The sequence below is a fragment of the Sus scrofa genome, chromosome 11 (assembly GCF_054392235.1).
Source record: "Sus scrofa isolate SSC_HxYL_T2T_F1_AM1 chromosome 11, Sscrofa_HxYL_maternal_Yorkshire_Landrace_v2.0, whole genome shotgun sequence".
In the NCBI taxonomy this organism is placed as follows: Eukaryota; Metazoa; Chordata; class Mammalia; order Artiodactyla; family Suidae; genus Sus; species Sus scrofa.
In genome coordinates, this window is record NC_139393.1 from 70755788 (window position 1) to 70783407 (window position 27620).

At 40.0% G+C, this 27620-nt stretch overlaps 1 protein-coding gene across 24 annotated transcripts in view; it reads left to right on the top strand.

Annotated features, from left to right (window-relative positions):
* Window positions 1–74: 74 nt before the first annotated feature.
* Window positions 75–27620, top strand: part of GPR180 (G protein-coupled receptor 180) — a 290476-nt gene continuing 262930 nt past the window's right edge. For 8 of the 24 annotated variants that reach the window (XR_014819696.1, XR_014819695.1, XR_014819694.1 and 5 more), the window contains exons 1-6: window positions 3403–3640; window positions 6340–6498; window positions 15516–15716; window positions 23407–23587; window positions 23732–23781; window positions 27351–27508. Coding sequence is in view for 7 of the 24 variants with exons in the window: in XM_084982077.1 (XP_084838203.1) it covers window positions 3496–3640; window positions 6340–6498; window positions 15516–15716; window positions 23407–23587; window positions 23732–23781; window positions 27351–27508 (894 nt within the window). In the remaining 17 variants the exon portion in view is untranslated. Of the gene's footprint in view, window positions 779–3402; window positions 3641–6339; window positions 6499–15515; window positions 15717–23406; window positions 23588–23731; window positions 24608–25450; window positions 25975–26020; window positions 26156–27350; window positions 27509–27620 lie in introns of those variants that run through there. The other 16 variants (XR_014819701.1, XR_014819699.1, XR_014819700.1 and 13 more) reach the window with 8 other exon arrangements.

A 27620-nucleotide genomic window follows, 5' to 3' on the forward strand; every position in this document is an offset into this window, starting at 1 on the left:
GCGTGTCCCCGCCCACTGGAGGGCTGGGCGGGGCTCTCGAGTGCGCGAGCTGCGCGGCGCCACTGCGCAGGTGCAGCTCTTCTCTGCCAACACCTGGTGAAATAGGACTAACTCGGATGGCTGGGAATGAAACGTTTCAGGGCAAGTGTCACCAGCGTGGATTAGGCTTTGCTTAGTTACACAGATGGTCAGGTTTAGGAATGATTACCTTTTTTTCATTCTTGAACTACAGCGATCCCCACAGATTACTCTTTGGTTGAACAGAGAACTCCAGGTAGTTCTCTTCTTGCAAAGTTGAAGACGGAAGGTTGAAATTGCAAAATGGCCTTTTACGTTGTCGTTGATATTATTACAGACAGTGCAGGCTGCCTGCACTACATCATGGTAAAGATGTTCCCTAGATCCTACTCTTAGATCTTTTCCTACTATTGTTCCTCTTGCTCACTCTGCCCCCACCTCCATGCCCTCGTTGCTTTTCTGTGATTTTCCCAGGCTTCTCTTGGGCTTGGATATCCTTTCCCCAGATGCCTGCCTAGTTTTTACCCTTAAGGTCGCAGCTTGAATGCCACCCCAGTGGATAGTCCCTTCTTGACCACTCCAGTTAAAACAGCAAGCTGTACCCGAGCCCTGCCCAGCCATTTTACTGTTCTTTATTTAGCTGTCTTCAACATCTATGTTGAATTGCTCATTGTTACTGCTTCATGAGGGTAGCAGCTTTGTTTTGCTTCCTTCTACTATCAAGACTCCAGGACCAGGCCCGGTGGAGAATAAACCAGCAGTAAGTATTGTTTATTCAGATGAATAAATATCTCGGGTTTTTGTTTTCCACATAGTGTGTTGGCAAAGCCCAAGAAGAAGGGGACTATCCAGTATATGTGAAAGTGTCATTTGTTAACAACCATTTTGGGAGGCCAAATGGTTACATGAACAAAAAGTTCAAATGTCCCTACAGTTTATGATACTCCATGAGGCATAATATAGATAATTGCAGAAAAACGTATGTTCATTGTTATATTGCTTATAATGATGAAAAACTGTATACAATTTAAATGTCGGAGTTCCCGTCGTGGCGCAGTGGTTAACGAATCCGACTAGGAACCATGAGGTTGCGGATTCGGTCCCTGCCCTTGCTCAGTGGGTTAACGATCCGGCGTTGCAGTGAGCTGTGGTGTAGGTTGCAGACTCGGCTCGGATCCCGCGTTGCTGTGGCTCTGGCCTAGGCCGGTGGCTACAGCTCCGATTAGACCCCTAGCCTGGGAACCTCCACATGCCGCGGAAGCAGCCCAAAGAAATAGCAAAAAGACAAAAAAAAAAAAAAAAGTCCACTAGTATGATCTCACTTTTTAAAATAGAATGGACTAATTTATAGCCTTTGAAAAGAATGTACCAAAATGGAATGAGGACCAAAATATATTGTAGTGGATACGTGCAGTTTTATCTGATCAGACTTCCCTACTCTTTATGATCTCCACAAGTTGACCCAATCAGGCAGACCACAGGATGTGCATCTGACACACAGTAGGTCTACTGAATCCTCCTCCTGAGATTTGGAATTGTACTAAGGATTTAGCATAGTCTGGTTGCTCTTCTTGAACTCCAAGGACCTATAAATTTGGGACTTGTTTGTAGCTGTACTCATTCAAATGAGGTGAGGAATCAAGAAACCTGTCTTCAGTGAGACAAAAAACAACGTTGATTATGAGGACAAGAAAGAGAAGAAGCCTCAAGTACTCAAGGCCCAAGTTCTGATTTTTTTTTCAGGGCCAATTTTATTCCTGACCTTGGTGAGATACCATATATTTGTAAATGCATGATGCAAAGGATCCATCCTAAACTATTAGCAAGGAATAACTTTCGGTATCAGTATGAGCAGGGAAAGGAGGAAACAAGGACTTCCATTTTTACTTCATACATTTTTTTCCTAAGCTGTAAGAATTACTTTTATAATTTGAAAAGTGCTATTTTAAAAATTATTTTTAAATAATATTAATACATCCAGTTTATTCCTGGTCAGCCAGAGATACTGAAAATGCCGGGCACATGAAGTGTTCCCTAAAGATTTCTTTTTCTAAATTTTGAGGTCTGTTGTGAGACCTTGCTTATATGTAACAAAAGCTTGTGTTCAAGTGAACATTAATTGATAAACATCTATTCATGAAATGATTTTGAGTTTCTACTTTCATCAAGACAGGCATAGTCGTCTAAGCTGTGATGAGCTGGAGCTTACAATATAGTAAGGGATACAGATACACACTTGCAGGACAGTATGGTAAGTGCCCTGGTAGGGCAGTAAGAGAATCTGATTCTAACACAGATTTGAGGGTTTGAGAAAGGCTTCTTAACCTTAAGCCTTGGGAAAGAAGAGTAAATTAGGAAAGTGAGATGATGTGGGGGTTGAATGGTAGATAATGTTAAGTATTCTAGCCAGAGAGATAGGCAAGTGCTACAAGTCCAGAGGGAAGAACTTGCAGTGTGTTTAGCGAACTGACAGTGGCTCAGTAAGGATAGACATTAAAAACAGATGGAAATTTGAGAGACTTGAAAGTCCTGTTCTAAAGAGTTAGGGTTGTGTCCTGAGGCAACTGAGAGCCTTTGAAGGAAAGTGATGCAGTCACACTGCATTTTCCAAAGCTTTCTGTGGCTCTAGGGTATAGATGGACTGTGTGTAACCACTTGGAGAAAATTACTGTTGTCAGATCAGTTGCCATAGGCCAAGTAAATGATGGTAAGCTGGTGGCCTGGATGGGATTGTGGCCGCCACTTCTTAACCTAACTATCCAGGAGAGGCGCCAATAAGCTGTTTCACGGAATTGGATAGATGTAGGGATGTAAGGGGTAGGGTCTGGGGTGTGTCCCACCAATTCTCAGCTGTCTCCTCTGCTGGATGATGGCATAACGCAAGAAGACAGGAAACCTAGAAGGGAAAATCGGTTGGTGCCGAGAGACCACGCGTTAAATTGTAGACAGGTAGAGTTAAGTGTCTTGGAGACATTAAAGTGGAAACGTCCAGTGAGTTACATATGCGCTTTTCTGGAGTATTCCTCTCCACCAGAAATGGTGCTGTTGTATGTCTTTTTTAGTTTTTTTTTTTTCTTCTTTTTCCGAATCCCGCACATCCTTGAAAGATCTTTTAGCCCCGGCCAGCGCGCCTGCGCATGTGCAGTGGCACCAAGCGCCGGGCGAGGAGGAGGGCAATCATTTTTCCGTAACATGAAGCAACATCCTCCCGGTTTCTCCATAAAAAAGGCGGGAACTAGCCTAGAGGCTGGGGAGTGATGGGACGCCCGTTTCTGCACGCCCCGCCCACTTCAGCATCTGATTGGCGAATATCTTTGGCTCGTGGCGGAGAGGTCCTTCTGATTGGCTGGCAGTCTCTAGGGACGGGCCCGCGGCGCCGGTCCTGCTCTCTTCGCCCCCCACCCGGGAGCTGTCGACGTGGGGCTGCGGCCGCAGGCTGTCAGGGGTCTGGGTGTGCCTGCCGAGCGGGAGGAGGGGATGGGGGGGCTGCGGCTGCTGGCGGTGGCTCTCACCTGCTGCTGGTGGCCGCAGGGCAGCCAGGGTAAGACCCTGCGGGGCAGCTTCAGCAGCGCCGCGGCCCGAGACGCTCAGGGCCAGAGCATCGGCCACTTCGAGTTCCACGGTAGGTGCGGGGGCGAGGAGAGGGGTAAAGGCGTGTGGGCCCACCCCGCGGGCCCCTCCCTTCCCGCCTCGCGTGGGGAGCCTGGAGCCGGCAGCGACGAGGCCGGAGACTTCACCCAACTCACCCGTGCTTCCCGCTCCCGCATTACCTGCAGCCACCCCCACCGTAGCTCCTCGCAAGCGTGGCGTGCATTTATTGCCAAGCCCTCTGTTGCTGTTCCCCAGATCCTTGTCAGTACCCTCCCCCCATTAGTGGCTGTATTCTGCGCCTAAAAGACCCTTTCCCCCAATCCCCTCCGTACTAACGAATGTGCAGATGACTCCCCTGCTGCATGTTTCCAGATCTTTCCCTCCAAGCATCATTTGCTCACTCCTGTCTCAGCCTCATTGTATACGCTAAGGCACCGTAATTACGTGTGACTTGAAGTCCCAGAACTTAGATTTGCTAGGTTTTGTTGTTTTTAAGATAAATTTGCTAAAACCTACTTGCAGCAGAGAGGTTTTGGAAACCAAATAAAAATTTGGTATCTCGTCACAAGTGCCAGAACCGTTTGGTTATGTCCCTACTAAAGGAGTAGCTTTACCATGGACCACGAGGCCTAGAACTAATTTGACAGAAATGCATGCAAGTGTGCCCTGGAAGCTTCATCGTTTGTATCCACGGTGGTCCTTCTGAAATTAGATTGCATTTGATTCTTCCCTTCTAGGTCTCCCGCAAAAATCCATAATTGTTAAATGAAAGAATCTGCATTCATTCTCCACTTTATTTATTTGCACCCTCGAGATTGGAGTGTTGTTCTTGGTACATATTCTTGGTACTTTTAATTTGACTACTACTGTATTTCAAAATAATTATTTGCCTTGGTGAGGTTTTAGGATCCTATAAAGATCCCATAGGGTCTTTAGCGTTAGAAGATGCAAGATCAGAGTATTATCCTAGAGAGGATCCTTAGGAGAGTATAATAAAAGTGAGAAGCTAAATGGTTGGGAAAGAAATTGAAGTCTTGAATTACAGAATTGTTGGTATGAAGGTAGAAGAAACTGAATTTATTATTTTTAATCTGAAGTTTTAAAAATAACTGAGAAAAGGAGATATAACCCATTTTCCAAAATCCAATGTGAAATAGACCTTGGGTGAATGAAGAAGAAACTCTAGAAAGAGTTCAGTTTTTTATTTTTTTTGGTAATATTTTCAGTTTCCGAATCAACTGGCTGTAATTATGACCATTGACAGGGATAGTAATGTCACCACAATGAATGGCACAATCTGGACAGCCCTAGAAAGTTTGGCATGTATGGAAGCTGTCACTTGACTTGTTTCTCATGACTTGCAGTCAGGCTTAGACAACACCGATATTTCATAATAATTAAATGACAAACACAAAGGAGAACCATGTAGTAAATCCAGATTTCTCAGGAAAGGTTGAGGAATACCGTGTTCAAGTATATTAACATACACACTTTTCTCTGTGTGTATATTTTCCTGATACCAATTTTCAATGAATTAGAATTCAGTGCTAAACTATATACCGTACTGAAATAATGAGCTCTAAATCAGAATGTGATTTTTAGATGTTATTAGGGCCTTGGAGTCCCTTTTAAAGCTGTTGCTAATTTATAATATAATCAGTTTATATAGGAGACTTAGACATTTTGTGATGCATACTATACATTTAAATTTATTTAAAATGGTTTTTGTTGTTGTTTTGTCTTTTTGCCTTTCCTAGGGCCGCTCCTGCAGCATGTGGAGGTTCCCAGGCTAGGGGTCTAATTGGAGCTGTAGCCACCGGCCTCCACCACCAGAGCCGCAGCAACGTGGGATCCGAGCCGGGTCTGTGACCTACGGCAACGCCGGATCCTTAACCCACTGAGCAAGGCCAGGGATCGAATCCGCAACCTCATGGTTCCTAGTCAGATTCGTTAACCACTGTGCCACGGCGGGAACTCCGAATTTGTTTACAATGTTTAATCCAAAGTGATAATAGTAAAATAAAAACAACAATAATAGGAGGATAAACACTCTTTAGATGGAAAAAACAGTCCCCTGCTCACCCAGAGTCCCTTTCCCTAGAGACAGCTACTTTTTGCCATTTCTGTTCTAGTCCTTAAATGCACTTGCTGTGTGCAACAAGGCTCCCTCTAGACTTGTCTTACAACATACAGTGTTCTGAAAATTCTTTTGTAAAAGTCACAGATGTCAAACTTTATATCGGGTATAAAAGGTCTCCCTTCAGACTCATTTATTAAACTTTCTTATGAGCTATGTTTATTTTTATAGTAAAAGAATAAATATTAACAGCCATGTTATATTAAAAACAAAAGAAACTTTGTCAGGAGATTTCTATAGTTTGTAAACAAATGTTAAAGATGCCGCATGGTTGTAAAACGAGGCAAAATTCTATGACAGTAAATGTCTGCATAGGGCAGATGCTGCTGTTTATTCAGTGAAAAGCCATCAGTTATCAGCTAAAGTACAAGGAAACACCACATGTTGTTTTGGATAATTAATGCGAGTAATCTGGTGACTTGTATCTGAATGGGACAATCTACCTAATGTGATTTACCTGGTGGTGAAAGTGAGATTTAGGAAAAATTGTGCTCTTTCAGTTCCCATCTTGATAAACAGAGGTATTGAATTGCCTGCCCATCTCGGTTCCAAACAAGACCACACTAGTTAATAATTTTTGTTTTAATGTCCAGGTGACCATGCTCTTCTGTGTGTCAGAATCAACAACATAGCGGTAGCTGTCGGAAAGGAAGCTAAACTCTACCTGTTCCAAGCCCGGGAATTGCTGAAGCTGCGGGAAGGCAGTAATGGTTATAGTTGTAGTGAAAAACTATCCAAAGCTCAGTTGACAAGTGAGTATATCCTGTTTGCTTTGATCATTATGTATGGTTTTTTTCCTCACTGTTTGAGTAGATCAGGATATTTCATAGCACAACATACATCACACTCAGTTGACACCTTGTCTGGTGCACTTTCCATGAAGTTTAAGGAAACTAATCTTTTCCTTGATCAAAAGACAGAATGCCTTTTCCCCTTCTTATTCAGAATATTTGGGAAAAAACTATAATAATTTAGATAATTTATAAAGATGTGCTTTTCTTCATTCAGACTTCTTACGTGTCACATAATTCATACCATGTGGCAGATATATTTTGACCCAGTGGCAGCATGGAGTGACTGATAACATTTGTTGAATGCTTATTATCTGGTAGAACTGAGCTAAACACTAAGCATGCTTTATCTCAGTTAATTGTGTAATTTAGCCCAAGTGATGCTGTTTTGCAATGTGTTATTGGAACATGGGACCTAGTCATCTGGTGACACAATATGTCATTTTGGAATGTGCTAGCACCACATCGTTTGTAAACCCCTAGGTCTGCCTCAAGAGAGTCTCTGCTTTTATTATTCTAATTGCTTCAGTCCTTGGGTTCTTCCATTCTCGTCGGCACTGTCCCATGCATGAGAGTGTTAGCCATCCAGAATGCGTGCAAATGTTTTGGCTGTAGAAGTGAAGAGCATGTGTCCTGCTACCCATTTTTACCCCTTGGAAGTCAGTTGGTTGTTAATTAGGAATGTGAAACATCCATGAGAGAAAATAGGAATTATCCATTATCCACCCCCCCCACCCCCCGCTCCCATTTCCCTTACCATGTTTTGCATATCTGTGAGTCTCTGAATCTTCTTTTAGTCTAGTTGGTAAAACACTGCCTTTACCGAGCATTCATTCTTCCTCGGCTTAGCAGCTGTCTGGTTCCTCCACAGCCTGAATAGGGATGAGAGTACAAGCCCCCAGTCCTTGCCACCCGTCATGGGGATCTTTTCTCTAGGTTTGTGAGACGACATTGACAGTACGCTAAAGAAGTCTGAATGACTGGATTCAGATATTAAAAAGACAGTTATTTACCCCAACCCTGAATTTCAGAACTTACCTGGGAATTTCTTGCAGATGCTCATTAGCAATTATCTTTTCCTTCCTATACCAGTTTTCTCAGCTAAGTGTTCTCTATATGTATGAGAAGTTTTAGCCTTCTGTTCCCAGGCTGGTAATATCCAAAACTGAACGCCCACTCTTGCCCATCCAAACCTGTCCTCTTCCAGTGTTCCCCTTTCAGGCCCTGGCACCACGAACTGTCCAGTGAACAACCAGACCCAGGGAGTCTTCCCCCACGCCCCGCTTTGATCTCTTTACTCCCTTTCAATCTAGTAAGTTACCTCTAAATGTCTCTTGAATTCATCTACCTTTCTTCATCTCTTCCCTCACCGTCTTTTCCCCAGCTGCCATAATCTCTTGCCTGTACTGTTGCAACAGCTTGTGGCTGGCCACTGCTGCTGTTCCGGTCCCCTTCTGTAACCAGAATGATCCTTCGGAACTGCTGGTCTGATCTGTCACATTCACACCCTCACCACACTTTTATTTTTATTTATTTATGTATTTACTTATGCTTTTTTTGGGGGGGGCCACACACAGCATATGGAGGTCCCCAGGCCTGGGGTGGAATTGGAGCTACAGCTGCTGGCCTACGCCACAGCCACAGCAATGTGAGATCGGAGCCTCGTCTGCAACCTACACCACAGCTCACCACAACGCTGGATCCTTAACCCACTGAGGGAGGCCAGGGATCCAACCCACATCCTCATGGATACTCGTTAGGTTTGTTACTGCTGTGCCCCAATGGGAAGGCCTCAGCACACTGTTAAATACTTCAGTGGGTTCCTACTGCTCTTAGGACAAAGGCGGCCCTCCTTAACCTGTGAGCAAAGCCCTCTGAGTTGGCCATTGCATGCTCCCCAGCTTCATCTCTGAGCATCGCCCCCTCCTGCCTCATTTTATTTATAGTGCTGGTTTTGTTTCAGTGCCGCCCTGGGCCTTGGTTAGGCATTTCCTCCACTTGTTCTTCCTTTCCTGTTTTAGTTCCTTCATCCATGAGCTTAACATTTGAGTCTTTATTTATTTATTTATTTATTTTGTCTTTCTGCCTTTTCTAGGGCCAGTCCCGAGGCACATGGAGGTTCCCAGGCTAGGGGTCTAATTGGAGCTGCAGCCGCCAGCCTATGCCAGAGCCACAGCAACACGGGATCTGAGCTGCGTCTGTGACCTACACCACAGCTCATGGCAACACCAGATCCTTAACCCACCGAGCAAGGCCAGGGACCGAACCTGCTACCTCATGGTTCTTACTCGGATTCGTTAACCACTGCGCCACATCGGGAACTCCAACATTTGGGTCTTTATAACTCTTATTTTCCTCTACAGCATTTATTATAGGTACTACTTTTCATCCTATTAATTTGTTATAAAACAATCAGTGAGAGCAGCAGGGCTCTTTTGTTCTATTCATTCATTCATTCATTCATTCACTGAGCGCTTCCCATACTATTCTAGGCACTAGTGATAAATCAAGGGACTGAAATACTGACACTTTCTCAGTCCTTAAGGCTGCTGAGGGTGTGAATCTGATCACTGTGAAACTGCAGTGGTGATATGAATTATGAGTGTTAGTTACATGGTACTATGAGTGGAAATTTATGATAGTCTGAGTGAGAATTTATGATAATTTAGTGCTCAGATTAGCATTGACTAAGTATTTGTAGGATGAATTGTCATTGAGCTTTGTGCTTGAAGGGTTTTTGGTTGGTGGGTCATTTGCTTTGTACTTGGCACCTCAAAAATTTTTTTCTTTGTCTATTAAAAACTTATCAGGCTGTTTGATGCTTTGACCCATAGGAATTGATTTTTTAAATTTACATGATCAATATTATGCCATATACTTGCAAAAATCTGATTTTCGTATCAGTCAAATACTTTCACTCGCAGAACTTATGTATACAGGGAGACTTGGTGCATTGGAAAGAGAGCTAGATTAAGAATCACTGCTTGTGGCTTATAACAAGCTCTTGTTATCTTTGAGCTGCCCCTTACCTATCTTTACACCAAGGAAGTTGGGTTTGTTTTCTTTAAAGTTCCTGAAAGTCCTAAAATGCTGTGAGTCTAATTATAACTCTTCAGGTGGCGTTGCATATGTAGGGAACTATCATTTATAAAACCTCTTGCTGTTTATTCTTTTTCTATTTTCCCTTCCGAACCTTCCCTACTCTGATAAGTGCAGAGATATTCTTTGGAATTACTGAAATGGGAGATCTCAGGAAACAGGAATTTTTGAGGAATGAGGAATTTTTGTTAAATTTGGAGGCCTGAAACAAATTAAATACTAGTAGCATATACACCACTTTCTTTGTATTTAATCAATTCTTTTTCCAGTAACAAAAGCTGTCTTAACAATATATGTATTCTTCAACTTTTATACGTTATGTGTCATAGTCATAGTATTATTATTATAGCATGTTATTTTTTAGAAGCTCTGATGCATTGAGACGAAGAGTATATCCTTAAATTCATGACAATGTAGAATTATCACATACTTGAAAATAATTCTTTATAGAAATAATTCTCATTTCCTGGCCATTAATGAGACTTTTAAGAATTAATAGCCTTTCACCTATTTGGCGAAAAGCTCATTAACTCTGCCTAACTCCTATGTAAAACGTTATTGCTGCCAGTGAACTATGAAAAGATGAGTAGATTTGAAAAATCTCATATTGTTGAATGTTGCTTGTGATTATATGTCCTCCCAAACTAACATTTGAGAAATTACTTTTTAGTCTTCCTGTTTTCTCTTTTAGTAACGTTATAAAACATCAGATTTTTTAATGATAAAAACTATTTTGTAGGTTTTTAAAGCAAACAAAATATTTAAATGTTCTGAAAATGATGAGTTTCTATGCAAAAAATTTGCCGTCAGATTACAAGAATTAAGTTAATTTTGTACATAAAACACTTTCAGTACTGTCTTTTTACATCATAGGCATATATTTTCTTTGGTACACCTGCTATATTTATAAAGTACTTAAAGGTGTTAGTGTATTATTCTGGGTATTTTTGTTAACAGCATTCATTTCCTTTCATAATATTATTGGGCAATTAGCCATTCAACCCCATTCTCTGCAAGTCAAGTTTTGTTAACATTCGAAATACTAATTATATCAGCATAGAATAAGCATGCTGGGCTGTAGTCTTTTGTCTCAAAAACAATGACCACACAGTTTTGTCAAGAGGCTTGTTTCCTAGGCTTACTGAAAAACACAGCAAAGACAAAAACTAAGGCCAATATCACTTTATGAAGCACACTTTTGTTTTTATTTGCTGTAGAGCCACATAATTAAAAATGAAACATGAAAAAGCATATTGGTAAAAATATAATGGTTAATTTTTATATTGTTTTATCTAAGAGAAAAAGTGCAAATGAGAAAATCTCAGCATAGCAGAGCCCTTCTGTAATCAAGTCCAGATTACAAAATTGTGAGGGCACATTTCAAAAGCCTTATTTCTGGGTGTCTTATTGATCATATGTTGAATTCTTATTAAAGGTCTTCAAATATTTAACAGAAACTAGAGTCTTTGCTGCATTTGTCCAGAAGCTGTGGAGTAAGAAAACAGTTTAAATGCCAGCTAAATTAAGATATCCAAAAAAAACAATGCTGTGGTGTTATTAAAAAAATCATTTTGTCCAGTTTAACTACTGTAATGAAATTCCCAAATGTAAAGTTTAAGTTCTCAAAATTTGAATCCTTATTAGATGCACCTGCACCTCATTTATGAAGATAACCTATAAATAATATTTTTCCAACTTTTTGTCAGGAAAATTTTCAGTTATACAAAAGGGTTGAAAGTATAGTACAACCAACATCTGTATACACTTGGCTTAGATTTCGTACTTTTAATATTTTGTTATGTTTGCTTTATATTTGTATTATGTCATTTTTTAAAAAAATTCTCTTAGAATATAGTTGACTTACAAGGTTGTGTTAATTTCAGGTGTACAGTGAAGTGAATCAGTTGTATACGTATATCCATTCTTTTTCAGATTCTTTTCCCATGTAGGGTATTATAGAGTATTGAGTAGATTTCTCTGTGCTATATAGTCAGTCCTTGTTAGTTATCCTTTTTATGTATAGCAGTATGTAGATGTTAATCCCGAACTCCTAATTTACCCCCCCACCACCTTTCTCCTTTGGTAACCATAAATTTGATTTTGAGTCCCTTTCTGTTTTGCAAATAAATTATTTTGTATCATTTTCATTGGATTCCACATATAAGCGATATCATATGATATTTGTCTTTTTTGGACTTACTTCACTTAGTATGATAATCTCTTAGTCCATTCATGTTGCTGTAGATGGCATTATTTCATTCGTTCTTATGGTTGAGTAATATTCCATTATATATATGTACCCTTCTTTATCCATTCTTCTGTCAATAGACATTTAGGTTGCTTCCATGTCTTGGCTATTTAAATAGTGCTTCAGTGAACCTTGGGGTGCATGTATCTTTTCAAATTATGGTTTTCTCTGGATATGGGCCCCAATAGTAGTATTCCTGGATCATATGGTAGTTCTATATTTAGTCTTTTTTTTTTTTTTTTCATTTTTAGGGCCAGACCCATGGCATATGGAGGTTCTCAGGCTAGGAGTCAAATCAGAGCTGCAACTGCTGGCCTCCGCCACAGCCACAGCAATGCCAGAGCTGAACTGCACCTTCAGACTACACTGTAGCTTGCAGCAATGCCAAATCCTTTAACTCACTGATTGAGGCCAGGGATTGAACCCCCATCCTCATGGATACTAGTTGGATTCTTAACCCACTGAGCCACAACGGGAACTCCTGTTTAGTCTTTTAAGGAACCTCCATACTATCCTCCCCAGTGGTTGCACCAATTTACATTCCCACCATAGTGTAAGAGGGTTCTGTTTTGTTCACACCCTCTCCAGCATTTTTCGTTTGTAGATTTTTTTGATGAGGGTCATTCTGCCTAGTGTGATTCTTGCCTTTAATTGAAATAAAAATGAGTTGTGGGTGTCTTGAGCAGTTCACCATATTTCAGCGTACATCTTACAAGAGTAAGGACATTATTCTCCATAATCTTTACTGTTAGCATAACAATACCATTACTGCACCTAAGAAAATGACTAATTTCATAATGTCCTCCAAAATCTCTTCCATATGCAAATTTCTGCAGGTACCTCAAGAAATGTCTTTTATTTATTTTTTATTTTTATTTTTTTGTCTTTTTAGGGCCACACTGATGTCATATGGAAGTTCCCAGGCTAGGGGTTGAGACAGAGCTACAGCTGCCAGCCTACACCACAGCCACAGCAACGCAGGATCCTTAACCCAGTGATTGAGGCCAGGGGTCGAACCCACATCCTTATGGAGACTAGTCGGGTTCATTACCACTGAGCCATAATGGGAAGTCCTGTCTTTTATTTATTTATTTATTTATTTATTTATTTTTGTCTTTTTTTTTTTTTTTTTTTTTTTTTTTTGCTATTTCTTGGGCCACTCCCGCGGCATATGGAGGTTCCCAGGCTAGGGGTCGAATTGGAGCTGTAGCCACCGGCCTACGCCAGAGCCACAGCAACGCAGGATCCGAGCCGCGTCTGCAACCTACACCACAGCTCACGGCAACGCCGGATCGTTAACCCACTGAGCAAGGGCAGGGACCGAACCCGCAACCTCATGGTTCCCAGTCGGATTCGTTAACCACTGCGCCACGACGGGAACTCCTCTTTTATTTATTAAAAAGGTCTGTTTGGGTTTTTTTTTTTTTTTTTCCGTTTGAGGAAAAGATCAAGACTAACCAGCATGCAGGGGAGGCAGTCTAGACTTGGGCATTAGGCCCATCATGGTCCTGTATTTTAAGAATACTCTACTTTGCGTAGAAGCAGACCCTCTTACATCGGATTTTCATATACTGTCTCATTTGCGCCTCACAAGAACTCTGAGCCAGACAGGCAAGTATTTTGTGTCCTACTGAAGAAGCAAATTTAGAGAGGTTAAGTCGTGTGTATGATGAGTCATGAAGTTGGGAAGTAGCTGGGCCAAGGCTTGCTCCTCTACCTCTTCTACTGTCTATTACGTGTTTTTGTTTGAGATCCTGCTCTCCTGCAACACCGTGATGGTGGTAGGCAGTTCCTCTTAGGTCAGAATCATAGTTGTAGATCAAGAAAGGATCTTGGACATCATTTAGTGTTGCTCAAAGAGGGTGCTATTGGCATTCGGGTAGAACAGGTCATTATTGCATGAGACTTTGTCTTGGATTGCATGAGGTTTAGCACAGCCTCACTTCAAGTATTTCCCAACTGCTGTGACAAAGAAACTGTCCCTACACATTTTCAAAATGCCCTGCATGGGAACAGAAGTACCCTGGAGTGACAAGCACTTGTTGGTATAACCACTTTGTTTTAAAGAAAGGAAAAGGAGGAGTTCCCTTTGTGACTGACCGGGTTACAAACCCAGCTGGTCTCCTTGAGGCCGTGGGTTTGATCCCTGGTCTCATTCAGTGGATTAAGGATCTGCCGTGAGCTGTGGTAGGTCGCAGACATGGCTCAGACCCCGCATTTGCTGTGGTTGTGGCTGTGGCCATCAGATGGAGCTCCGATTCGACCCCTAGCCTGGGAACTTCCATAAGCTGCAAGTGTGGCCCTGAAAAAGCAAAGTAAATAAATAAATAAATAAAACAAGGAGAAGGACAATTAAAGGGACAGTTAACTTTATTCAGCAAATTCTATGTTATGGATGCCATGCTAAGTGACTCTTAATCCTTGCATCAGCTCTTTGCCCTAAGCATTACCTTCATTTTATAGATGAAGGAAGGAAGTGTCATTGCTTATGTAACTAGCCCAAAGTCATATAGAAGGTAAAGTACTGGAGCCAGGATTCATGCACAGGTCTGTGTGAGGCCAGTATTCATGAGTCCCCCCTGCCCCCCATACACACACTATATAGATCTGACCCAGTATAACAACTCTTATATTCCTGTAATTTCTGCTTTTCTACTTTTAGTCTATTTCTAAAGACTAACAAATCTGGAAGAGATTTTGGAAAATCTTTTGAAGGTGTTTGTCAGTCATAGTTTTTAGATATTATAATTTCCAAAGTTGAATGCTCCATTTTAACTCAAATAAGTAATTTTCAGAAATATCACTTTGATGGTTACACAGCATTGTGAATGTACTTAATACAGAACTGTACACTTAAATGTTGTTAAAATGGGGAGTTCCCACTGTGGCCTGGCAGGTTACAAACCCAACTAGTATCCATGAGGATGCGGGTTTGATCCCTGGCCTCACTTAGTGGATTAAGGATCCAGCATTGCTGTGAGCTGTGGTGTGGGTTGCAGATGCAGCTCAGATCCCATGTTGCTGTGGCTGTGGTGTGGCTGGCAGCTGCAGCTCCAATGTGACCCCTAGCCTGGGAAACTCCACATGCTGCAGGTGCATCCCTAAAAGAAAAAAAAACCAAAAAATTGTTAAAATGGTAACTTTTGTGTTGTTTAACCACATTTAACCATAACAAAAAAAAACTTCTTTGGCTTTGGCCATGGCATGTGGCATTTCCCAGGCCAGGGATAGAACTCGTGCCACAGAAGCGCCCCAGCCATTTCAGTGACAACATAGATCCATAACCCACTGTACCACATGGGGACCTCCCCCTGCCCAGTTTTTTTAAAATGGTGCTAACCAACTTGAAAATTTTGAAAGCAGGTAAAATTGAAATTCGTAGTTGCAGTGAAACCATTCTAGTCATTTGTGGTATTTCGTAGATCTTTTATAGTGACTCTTTTGGTCGGTTAAAATATTGTTATCTGCTTTATGACTTACAGACCTTATTCCAGTACTATATCAGGGCTTGGGCAGTTGAGGCAGTAAGAACTAAATAAAAAAAACCCTAATTTCCAATTGATTATGTGACTAAAACAAAATAAATACATTTGAGAGTTTTGCATTGAAAATGCTATTTTTCTCTTTAAAGTGACCATGAATCAGACTGAACATAATCTGACAGTGTCCCAGATTCCACATCCACAAACGTGGCACGTGTTTTATGCAGACAAGTATACGTGCAAAGAGGACGATGAGAATTCTCAGGGAGAAGATATCCCGTTTGAAATGATGTTACTAAACCCAGATGCTGAAGGGAATCCATTCGATCATTTCAGTGCTGGGGAATCTGGTAAGAACATGTCTTTAAATATATGTCTTAAATGTAGAAAAAGATGCCCAAGTATCTTCATGTTGTGTTTTTAGAATATTGGAAATTAAAAACAACATACGTGCCAACAGTAGAGAAATGGTTAAATAAATCTTATAGCATTGTAATGGCTGCACTATTAAGTTAAAAAGCAGAACTGGAAATTTTATATTGTATGATCTCAAGTGTTTAAAAAATGCAGAGAATAAACAGAAGTACAAAGATATTAACAGATTGTTTCCATATATGGATAGTTTTTAGTTTGTCTCTACATTCTAAATCTTTTTGTTGTTTTTTGTGATAAGCTTGCTTTATTTATTTTTTTTTTTTTTTGTCTTTTCTAGGGCCACACGTGCGGCATATGGAGGTTCCCAGGCTAGGGGGCTAATCAGAGCTGTAGCCGCCAGCCTACGCCAGAGCCACAGCAATGCGGGATCCAAGCCACATCTGCGACCTACACCACCACTCATGGCAACATCCAGATCCTTAACCCACTGTCGCTTTAATTTTATAAACACAAAAATGTTAACAAGCTGAGCAATCCAAACTGGAAACCCAATGCCTAAGTGAGAGAGAAACTTAATTCCTTTGTATAGCTCTCCTTTTACCAGGTTGTCTGAACAAATTTTAGAGATTTCATTAGAGCTTGTAACCATTTTAGGAATGATCAAAATGGATAAAATTTTCCAAAGTCAAATCTACCCCCATAAAATATTTTATCAAAATTTTAGGTTGGCAGAATTTTGAGTTCCGCCCTACTGAAGTGAGATTCCTAGCCCAAACAAGAATGAATGACTTCTTGTGATTAGTAGACATGCCATAAAGTATCATTATGGATTTGTAAATTACCATGTCAGAATGAAAACTGTCTCTAGGCCGTCTGTCAAAGAAAAGGGTTAGGAGTTACCTCTTCATTACCCATTTGGAAGAATCAGTCTGCTTAGAGAAAAATTCAGTCTCATGACATTTGCCATCAAGGTGGGTGGATGGAGGTATGGCAGGAGTTGAGGCCACATTAGACTAAACCAGTTGTTTAGTTCAAAGAGTAGATTGCTGTACCTAGAAAGGCAACTCAAGGAGCTTGTGCTTTAGCTGATAGGTCATAAGTAACTTAATGTGTCAAGAGAGAAACTTTTTTTTTGTAATATCCTTTAGTTTGAGAAAGTACATATGTAGTGATAGGTTGGAGTCCTAAATGTTTTAAAATAGTCATTCCTAAAGTCTTTTCTATGAAGGAAACGATGTAATTGTTTTTGAATTCAAATGAATGTAAAGATTAAATTTCTCTTAATGGTACTTCGGATCAGTGTGAATCATTATGGAAAGTTAATCCTGCCCTACCATTTCTTTTGTCTTTTTAAACATTTATTTTATTCAAGTATAGTTGATTTACAATGTTGTGTTAATTTCTGTTGTACAGCAAAGTGATTCAGCTATACACACATGTACATTCTTTTTCATATTTTTTTCCACGATGGTTTATCCCAGGATAGTGAACATCATTCCCTGCTATTCAGTGGACTGTATTGGTTTTTTTTTTTTTTTTCCTGTCATTTTGTTTTTTTTGTCTTTTTAGGGCCGAACCCGCAGCATGTGGAGGTTCCCAGTCTAGAGGTCAAATTGGAGCTGCAGCTGCCGGCCACAGCAACTCGGGATCCAAGCCCCATCTGCAACCTACGCTACAGTTCACAGGAATGCCAGATCCCTAACCCGCTGATCGAGGCCAGGTATCGAACCCACATTCTCATGGATGCTAGTCTGGTTTGCTAACCTCTGAGCCACAATGGGAACTCCTGGACCTTATTGTTCATCCACTCTGTATATAATAGTTTGCATCTGCTAATCCCAAACTCCCAATCCATCCCTCCCCCACTTGCCTTCTGCCTTGGCAACCACAGATCTGTTCTGTGTCTGAGTCGGTTTTGTAGATAAGTTCATTTGTGTTATATTTTAGATTCCACATGCAAGTGATATCATATGGTATTCTCTTTCTGACTGACTTCATTTAGTATGAGAATCTCTAGATCTATCCATGTTGCTGCAACTGGCATTATTTCATTATTTTTTATGGCTGAGTAGTATTTCATTGTATACGTACCATATCTTCTTTATCCATATGTCTGTTAATGGACATTTAGGTTGTTTCCATGTCTTATATCTTTAATAAAAGATGCTGACATTTATTTTCCATAGTTTGGAAGGGCATCGGTGAAACCCAGGTCTACTGATAGCATTAGGTGGGTGGTTGGACTAAATTGCTTCTAAGGTTCCTTTTAGCTATAAGGCTTCATTATTTCATATGACACTTAGCTCTAGGACTGGTCAAGCTTCAGCAAGAACTGATGCTCTTCTGTGGTCACTGTACATGCAAACCTAGTGTCTCTAGTGGAGTCCCGAGCTCATAGCCCTTCCCCCTCCTGCCTTCCATGCTGTAGGCCTTTAGTTCGAGAGGTTGTTTTCTTTATTGTGTGGACCCATGAGACTCTCTGGATCCTGATGTGCTTTTTCTTGCCTCCTTATCAGGGCTCTCGCTTCCAGACTCTCTTCCTCTTTCTATTTTGACATCTGAACTTTGACTGTAGGCCATACGGTAATCACATTGGTGCCTATGCCGTGCTTGGACCACTGAACGTCAGTCATACACTGGCTCATCCTGAACCTTGCCCGTATCTTCTAGTGTCTTTTTCAACATCCTGAATTATGATTGCCTTTTACTTTAAGGTTCCCACTAACTATTCTGACTCAGTTCTCAGTCTTGACTCCTTCTGACCTACCTCCTCCTGTGACTGATTTTGACTTGATGCTTATGCTTATGTATAAGGTCAGTCTTTCTTATGCTAGAATGGGAAGGGTTACTTTGGCCATGTATTTAAATGAGGGACAAAAATTTCACTATAGTATGAATTTTCATTAAGCGTGGGATTCTGCGCAAGGCTGATCTGTGGGGATTGATTAGTGAGATGTGTGCCATAGGTATTCAAAAGTATTCGTTGCTCTGTGGTCGGCATAATTTCTAAAGATCACTTTATTATTTAAATTCCCAAAAGCCTTAAAATAGGATTAATTCTACATTGAAGTCTAAATTGGTGGTTCTCAACCCACCATTGTATTTGCATCCAAAGAGCTTTGAAAAAAATAGAGATGTCTGCCACCAGAGACGGAGATAGATTTGGTTTTGGCGTGGAAGCCAGGCGTTTGTAGTTGGTCAAAGCTCTGAGGTTGATGGCTGCTGTGCAAAACCACATATCTAAACGTCCATATTCTGCATTGTTTTGGTAACGTGTTGGTTTTAAAGTAGAGCCTCAAGATGGATTCTTCTATTCTGTAGCCTCAGGTATAGAATTTGTTTCCAGGGAATAATTCCCAACTAGTTCATTTTAGAAACTTTTGCTCATTTGACTGAATTTCTGCCCTCGGTAGAGAAAAATTGATTTCCTATGCTTTTTCCTGAGAATTGACAAACCATGTATTTTAGAGGTTTGAAGTAGAATAACCTGGTGCAAAAAGCTGCAATTAATGGTACATGTTACTCTGGTTAAATTTTACGGTTTGTTTTCTTTCAAACTGGTTATGTATTTTATATCTACCAGACTTTGATTAATCATATATTTTATATATTTTTGGACTTAGTCTTTTTTTAAAATCTAGACTAAGGCCGGTTTTACGTTATTTGACAGAATACTGCATAGAAAATCATGCTTCAAGATAGAATAAAATAAAACTGCCTCTTAAAAAATTACGTTCCTTGTTAACTGTTTCTGCTCTTGTGAAAGACCGAAAGAAGTACTCAGAATCCTGAGAGCTAAAGCGTTATTGTCTAAAGGCTAAAGTGGGCTAGTTTTCATAGTATTACAGCCTCTGTCATACCTGCCATCTCACTGTTCTTAACATTCCAGATACGTTCACTCTTTCCTCTTGTTCCTTTTTCCCCTCTGTTATCCCAAAAGATAATGGGTTGGATCTTACCTTTAGCTCTGTAACTTAGAGTAACAGAAAACTCTAGTGCAAGTGGTGTAGACAATGAGGAAATTAATTCTCTTACAGAACACTGATTTCCAAGGCTTCTTCAGGGAGGTTTATTTTAGCATCTCTCTACCCTTTTATCCTCTGGTTGTCAGCTTTATCTGTTCCCTCGTGTTCAAAGTTAACTGCAGCAGTTCTGGGTCTTACATCTAGATAATGGGAGGATTCAGTGGCTCTTTTTTAAGAGCAAGGAAACCTTTCCCAGAAGCTTACTCTTCACATTTTCTTGGCTAGAACCCGACGCATGATCTTGCTGTACATGTCATAAGAGGAATATAAGTGAGGGTGTCAGAAAGGAGGTAAGGGTAAGCCAGTATGCCAGAGTCAAGGGACAGCTTTATCTCTTTGGGCAAGGGGAATATTGGAATTTCTCTAACTGGTTTAGACTGATCAGGATGTATCTTGAGACACTTGAGGGTGGGCTGGGCTTTGGGCCTCTGAGACAGTGAGCATCACAGGTAGGTGAGAGTGTTGCAGGTGCTGCCCCGTGACCTGCTGACTCTCCCCTTTTCTTATGCTCTGTTCTCCCGTCTCCCATCATTTGGCTGAGGCTGAATTTTTTTGAAGCTATCCTGGAAGTTTTTTTCCTACTGAATTTGGCTAACACTTCTTCCCATTAAGTTTGCCTTGAAATCTACACATTCCCTTATAAGTGCTTGTCGCCTGTTGGACACTCATTTTAAGAATGTCTTTCTTCTTTTGTGGATGGGTAAGATTTAATACCTAGAATCCAGCTGTTTTAAAATTAGATTTTAATTTCAAGGTGAACATAGATTGCTTTCCTGTGAAAGATGGTGGTAGATCAAAAGTAAACTTGATGGCCAGAAAGAAAAATAAACAGACTTTTTTTCCCTAGAAGTGGTTTATTCAAAAGAACCCTGTGTATAGAACTGGAGTTTTATCTATAAAATATCAGGGTCAAGCTAAGAATAATTTATGCAAAATACAGTGAACAAAGCGTAGGACGAATGCCCTAGTTCACGTTACTGAATATATTCTCTCCCATCCAAGTACCGATCAGGCCCGACCCTGCTTAGCTTCCAAGATCAGACAAGATCGAGCGCATTCACGGTGATATGGTATCTCCATGAAATAATTTGTTGCTTATAATGTTAGCTTTTTTAGTAAGATACATTTAATCTTGAATAATTCTGAAACATTTTTTTGCTAGTGACATATTGTCTTATTTTCAAAAGTCCCTTCTTATATTATTCTGGTGAATAAGCAGTCTGAGGATTTTCTTTTCATGGTGTATTTCTAACCTAATGGAGTCTTGTGATAAATATTCTGTAAGGTATTATAAATAAATAAAATTTTAAATAGAATGCCATGTTTGATTCTTTATACTAAGAAGGAAAGATAAAAGCTAAGATGTGGCACACAGGATAGCATAAAGACTCTTCCTGACCCACAGTTATATGTTTAGCTTATCATCTGCTTTGTTCCATTACTATAACAATCCCAGCCTCATTGCCCCATTATTTCTAAAGCTAGAATATGTCTCTATGTCAGGAATTTTAAAAGAAAATACGCCCTTTCTATTATTTGATCTTCTCTTCTGAAGTCTAAACATGCTTTCTCACCTGAGCTAGGGAAGCAGCCTATCGGCATTTCTATACATAGAGCAGGAGAGACACCCAGTGGTTGAAATACTTCTCTCTTTTGCTTTCTCTTTATCTTTCTCTCTTGATGTCTTTTTCTCTCTCTTTTCTCCTCATGATGCCAAAAACGTGATTGAGATACAACTGTTTATTGAACATTTTTTCCTACTACTTGTATCTTCTGGATTACTTTCCAAAATTATTTTCCATATAATGGAAATATTCCCTTCTTTGCCTTTTGTTGGAGTTTATCCCCGATGGGAAGCTGGAGTGGGTTCAGGGGTCGCCGTTGGAATGGAAGTAAGTACAATTTAGACTGTTCATCCATAGATTCAGTAGAGACAGCTCTCTTCGTAGCCATTGCCACTCTGTCTGGCGTTATGTAGATAGAATGTCAAAGCCGTATTAGGGCGAGTTCCCATTGTGGCGCAGTGGAAAGGAATCGGGCTAGAATCCGTCAGGATCTGTGGCCTCACTCAGTGGGGCAGGGATCCGGCATTGCCATAAGCTGTGGTGTAGGTTGAAGACGTGGCTGTGTGGCTGTGACTGTGGTGTAGGCTGGCAGCTGCAGCTTTGATTTGACCCCTAGCCTGGTAACTTCCATGTGCCATGACTGCGGCCCTAAAAAAAAAAAAAAAAGGCCATATTAGGGACTAGCTTTAGATGTAACCAGGTAAATGTAAGCCATTAAACTCAAAGCTTGCTCTCTGGTTTATAACAAGAATTTTCTTAAAAAATGACAACACAGTCAAAAGATTCCAGGGAACACAGGAAAAGGTGTGTTTATCTGAAGGATGCATGAAGATTATCCTGAAAAGTACTGTAGGAACTAGAGGCCGCTTAATGACTGGCACCATTTTTAATATAAAGTCTGTACATTTACATTGTTTTTATCTTTATAACCACCTTCTTTTTGCTTGCTCGAAATGTTTATTTTATCGCAGTCTGGTTTAACCCCTTTGACCTGTCCCAATATCAGCTCCTTTCAACTTCAGTTTCTTTCTTTCCTTTTTTTTTATTTTCCCTTTTCAGAGGGTTTCTCCAGGGTTCAGGGGAGGGGAGCAGGGGGAACCGGGGGTGGGGTGGGGGAGGAGCTTGGGAAGGTGGAGGATAAGGGGAGGAAAAAGGGGGAACCAAACCCCAGAAAGAGAGAAAAGAGGGGCTCAACTCAGTTTCTCTTAGTTCCTCCTTTCCATGTTTTATGCATTGATTTGCAGAGAGAATGTGATTAGCCTCTTATCTTTGAGAACAGAGTGATGCCACTGGCCGGTGACTGGTCTCTGGATTGGTAGCCATTAGTCAGGTGTTTTAGAGTCAGTTACCTGTGGAGTAGAGTTTAGTGATCTCCGTAGGTTCTCCTCTTTGACAAGAGGTGAAGGCTGTTTACTTTAGAGGGAGCCTGTGGTCATGATAGATGTTGTGACCCTTTGTCCAGCTGGAAATTTAAGGTCATGAGTAATTCCAGAGTTATGGTTCTCATGCTTTAGCTGCATCGGAATCACTGGAGGAATTGTCAGAACTCAGAGTGCTGGGCCCCACTCCCAGAGTCCCTCACTCAGTAGATGTGGGTGAGACCCAATAATCTGGATTTCTAACCGGTTCCTGGTTATGGTGTTGCTGCTAGCCCAGGGCTCGCACTTTGAGAATCATTGGCAGAGTATATTAAACTTTGTTGACTGACTAAATCTGTTTTTAAACGTCTCAGGAAAGAAGTTCACTTTGAGTATAAAAAGCGTATCTAACTGAAAGCTGAAATCACTGTGTTTTAATTTACTATTTTGAACAAAACTATGATCTTGTGGTTAGTCTTTGGGCCTATTCCCTGACCACCATGCTTTTTCATAGATTGACTTTAGTTTAATCTGCATTCTTATAGTTAACACTTTATCCCAAAGTAGACAATTATTTGTTTCAATAATCTCCCTTTTTTTTTCTTACAAAATAAATGCTATGCCTCCTATTAAAAAACAATTTCTGAAAATATATTGATGGGAATGTTTAAAAGCAGCCCAACACATAACTGGCTTGTTCCTTTGTTCTCTTCGCAGGGTTACATGAGTTCTTTTTCCTCCTAGTCCTAGTGTACTTTGTGATTGCTTGCATTTATGCTCAATCATTGTGGCAGGCTATTAAGAAAGGAGGACCCATGCACATGGTTTTAAAGGTTCTGACAACTGCATTGCTGTTACAAGCTGGTTCAGCTTTCGCTAATTACATTCATTTCTCCAGGTAACTCAAAACCATTAAAACTGTGTTCATCATTACATCTAATTAATCCTAATTAGTCCACCAAAATTATGCTTACTTTGATTATGAACAGTTTTTATTTCACATTTGTAATTTATACTAATACTCTCTTCTTCCATTCCTCAGTTACTCCAAAGATGGAATAGGGGTACCTTTTATGGGAAGTTTGGCAGAATGTGAGTACCTTACTGAGCATTTTTTTTTTTTAAATAAACTTGCTATCTGCTTCTTGTATGTTTTCCTTTTTTGTAAATTATTTTTTGTGATAATACAATTTATTTTATCCAAGGTCAGTTAGATTCAGCTCCACTGAAAACAAGATTACAGATTCAGTTTCCATATATCCTATTTCCTTTCTTCTATGTAATAGGTAATGTGTGGAGCTCTTCATTGTCTTTAGAGCATATTTATATGCATTCCCTCTTTTTATCTTCAATAAAAACTCAGTGAAGTAGGTACTCGTATCCATATTTTGCAGATAAAGAATCTGGGCTCAATGACAGGAAGCACATTTCCATATGTCAGTCAGCTAGTGCGTGGTAAAGCCAAGTTTTCTGACCACAAAACCGAATTTTCTTTCCTTTTTTTTTCCTTTTTTGAATCTTTGTCTCTCTTTCTGACCCAGAGCCATAGAGTACACCTGTAATTGAGCTGACCTCTCAGCTTTGTTCTTTAATTTATGAGGAACTCTTTTTTTTTCTTGTTTTTATTTTAATTGTTGTTATTTTGTTCATTGTCCACTACCGTGCCTTAAATTCTTAAGAGTACTGTTTGAAATATAATTTTTTGGAATGGCTCAATTTTGCGGTACCCTTAATTTATAAGAGGAACTCTTATGAGGTAATTTTTCAATTAAGCATGACAGTTAAAAATAAAAGTTCCTGTAGTCTTGGCTTTTTAAAGAGAACTTCAGAGGTCGTATGTCATTCTCAATCTTGGAAACAAGATTTGCTCTTAAAAAAGCAGATTCCAGGAGTTCCCGTCGTGGCGCAGTGGTTGCAGGTTCGATCCCTGGCCTCGCTCAGTGGGTTAAGGATCCAGTGTTGCTGTGGCTCTGGCGTAGGCTGGCGGCTACAGCCCTGGTTGGACCCCTAGCCTGGGAACCTCCACATGCCATGGGAGCAGCCCTAGAAAAGGCAAAAAGCCAAAAAAAAAAAGCAGATTCCAACTACAAAACCATTCTAGGGTTTCTTTCCTTGTATTTCCATATTTCTTTTCTAGTCGCCTCACTCTTTACTGGTTATCTTATGGTAGCTCTGTAATTGTCTCAGGACCCACTTATCCTGATCTTGCTGCCTATTTTAAGATTGTAAAATTTCTAGAACCTTTCATTTTCCTTGTGACGAGGATACACACTCCTCACCTCTTAGACCCAAACGAGAGTTGCTTCTCCTTTTTTGGCGTTATCTGCAACCCTGGTTTCTTACACTGTGTTCTCTTAGATAACTCAGAATATTTCATAAAATTCTGGACAGAGCGCAGAAATAATTTAGCTTCTGTATTTTAGATGAGGGAGTTGAAGTCCAGTGAGGCAGAGCACCCAGACAGTAGCAAAGCTGTTACTAACATCAAGGACATTTGAAGTTTTGTGAGTGTCTGCTCTATTTAAAACAGTGTTTTAAGCATCGTCCTGGTAGGTTAAAAAGCAAGTCTTTTTTTTTTTTTTTTTTTGCTTTTTTAGGGCCGCACCCACAGCATATGGTGGTTTCCAGGCTAGAGGTTCGAATGAGAGCTTCAGCTGCCAGCCTACACCATAACCACAGCAATGCCAAATCTGAGCCAAGTCTGCAGCCTACGCTGCAGCTCATGGCAACGCTGGATTCTTAACCCACTGAGCGAGGCCAGGGATCAAACCCACGTCCTCATGGATACTAATCAGGTTTATAACGCCTAACAGGAACTCCACAAAAGTCTTTTTTAAAAAAACAACAATAAGTCAGTATTGATCATTTTTGGTAGTTCTAACAACAGGTTTGGTTCATTGAATGATTAAAGTTTCAAGATTTTTAGTCAGATTCCACAGAATGGGATTTTTGTGTGATCTGTGTATTTTATCTATAATTAGTTACTTTTCAGGAATAGATAAGCAGAGTTCTACCTGTCGACAGGTAGGGTATTATATCAATATATACATTGCTTAATACATAAAAAGTGATCCAGAAAAAGCAGTGTTCCCTCAGCCCTGGTATTTATTTAGCAACTTACATAGGGATATTCCTTTGGCTAACTTCTTTAGGTAACTGAATATCTATTTGTAAAGTGTTCAATAAAATAATTGGCATCAGGAGTTCCCTTTGTGGCACAGCGGAAACAAATCTGACTAGTATCTGTGAGGATGCAGGCCTTACTCAGTGGGTCAGAGATCCAGTGTTGCTGTGAGCTGTGGTGTAGGTTGCAGACATGGCTTGGATCCAGCGTTGCTGTGGCTGTGGTGTAGGCCAGCAGCTGTAGCTCTCATTCAACCCCTAGCCTGGGAACTTCCATATGCCACAGGTGCAGCCCTAAAAAGCAAAAAAAAAAAAAAAAAAAAAAAAAGAAAAGAAAAGAAAGAATAATAATTGGCATCACAGTCATAAATCTATGGTGAAAGAAAGTTGTGCTTGATCTGAAAGGTCATGACGTTTTATATCATTGAAATATGGTGACAGTTTATTTATTAGACTTCGCTATTACAAATATACTAAGTGTAAAGTATTCGGTTTTAATTTAGGTGGTAGAGCTGGAAAAAATATGTCAAATCCTGAAAGGTCTTTTATTAATAGATTTTTGGCTTGTAACTTTTGATTTAAGTGTTATACTACAGCTAATTGTATCTGTTTCTCTAAGAATACATTTATATAAAAGAAGTAAAAGTTGTAGATGTCAAAGTTATAAATGACAATCTGAAGAAAGCTTTATTTTATTAAATTGTGATCACACGTTTATTCCTAAACCCACATGAAAATACACTATGATGAAAAATTGATAATTTTAAAAAAGCCAATACATATACCTTCTAAAATAAATACGCATGGAAGTTGAAGTATTCCTGATGGTTGTTTTCTTGTAAGTGCTGGGCTGGATGCAGGCGGTTTGGTTGCCTCCTTTTTCCAGCATCAGGCTTTTCCTGCAGTGTAAGTGATGGCCGCCTGGTGGCACATTATACTATGGGTAGAGCCTCTCATTTGTCCTCAGGACTCTGACACCAAAGCCAACATAACTGGTTGTTACAGCACCCGTGCATTTTATTTTCACGCTATTTCTTATTAATCATTTTAGAAAACAACTAAACTCTTCACATTACAGTTCAGCCATTAAAAAAAAAATGAACAACCCAGAAATGTAGGCACTAGTGTTTTCCATATGTCAGAAGTTATATTTAAAATGTGTTTCTTTTAAATAAGCCGTGAGTTGTAGACTGTTGTTAGAAAAGTTAAGAAGAATAAGAAACACGAAGAGATTTAAAGTTGGCCTTCATAAGATGCGCTACGGGCACATATATGTATTTAAAAATAGGTGTATTGCTGGTTTTTTTAAAGATTTTCAGAAATATTTACAAATTTAATGGCAAAATTTTATTTCTTTAGAATTATTACATATGGCTCTCTCTTATGGAACTTCATCAGTTTCTTTTTGAAAATCCCTGTTTCTTTGTGGTTAATAAAATGATTATATTCTCAAAAAATAGTTATATTCTCAACGTAAAAAGAATCAAATTCTTTGTATTGCGAAAACTCAACTGACTTTGATTTTCATTTCCCATTAGTTTTTGACATCGCTTCCCAAATTCAAATGTTATACTTGCTTCTGAGCCTATGCATGGGCTGGACAATAGTCAGAATGAAGAAGTCTCAGAGCAGACCCCTCCAGTGGGATTCCACTCCTGCGTCCACTGGCATTGCTGTATTCATTGTCATTACACAGGTGAGCAGTGAGACTCAAGATTTCTGCTTTGAGATATTCAGAAATAGAAACTTAAACATGTCTCATGTCAAAATTGAAACCTAGGAGCCATGAGGAAATTGTGTCATTTTAA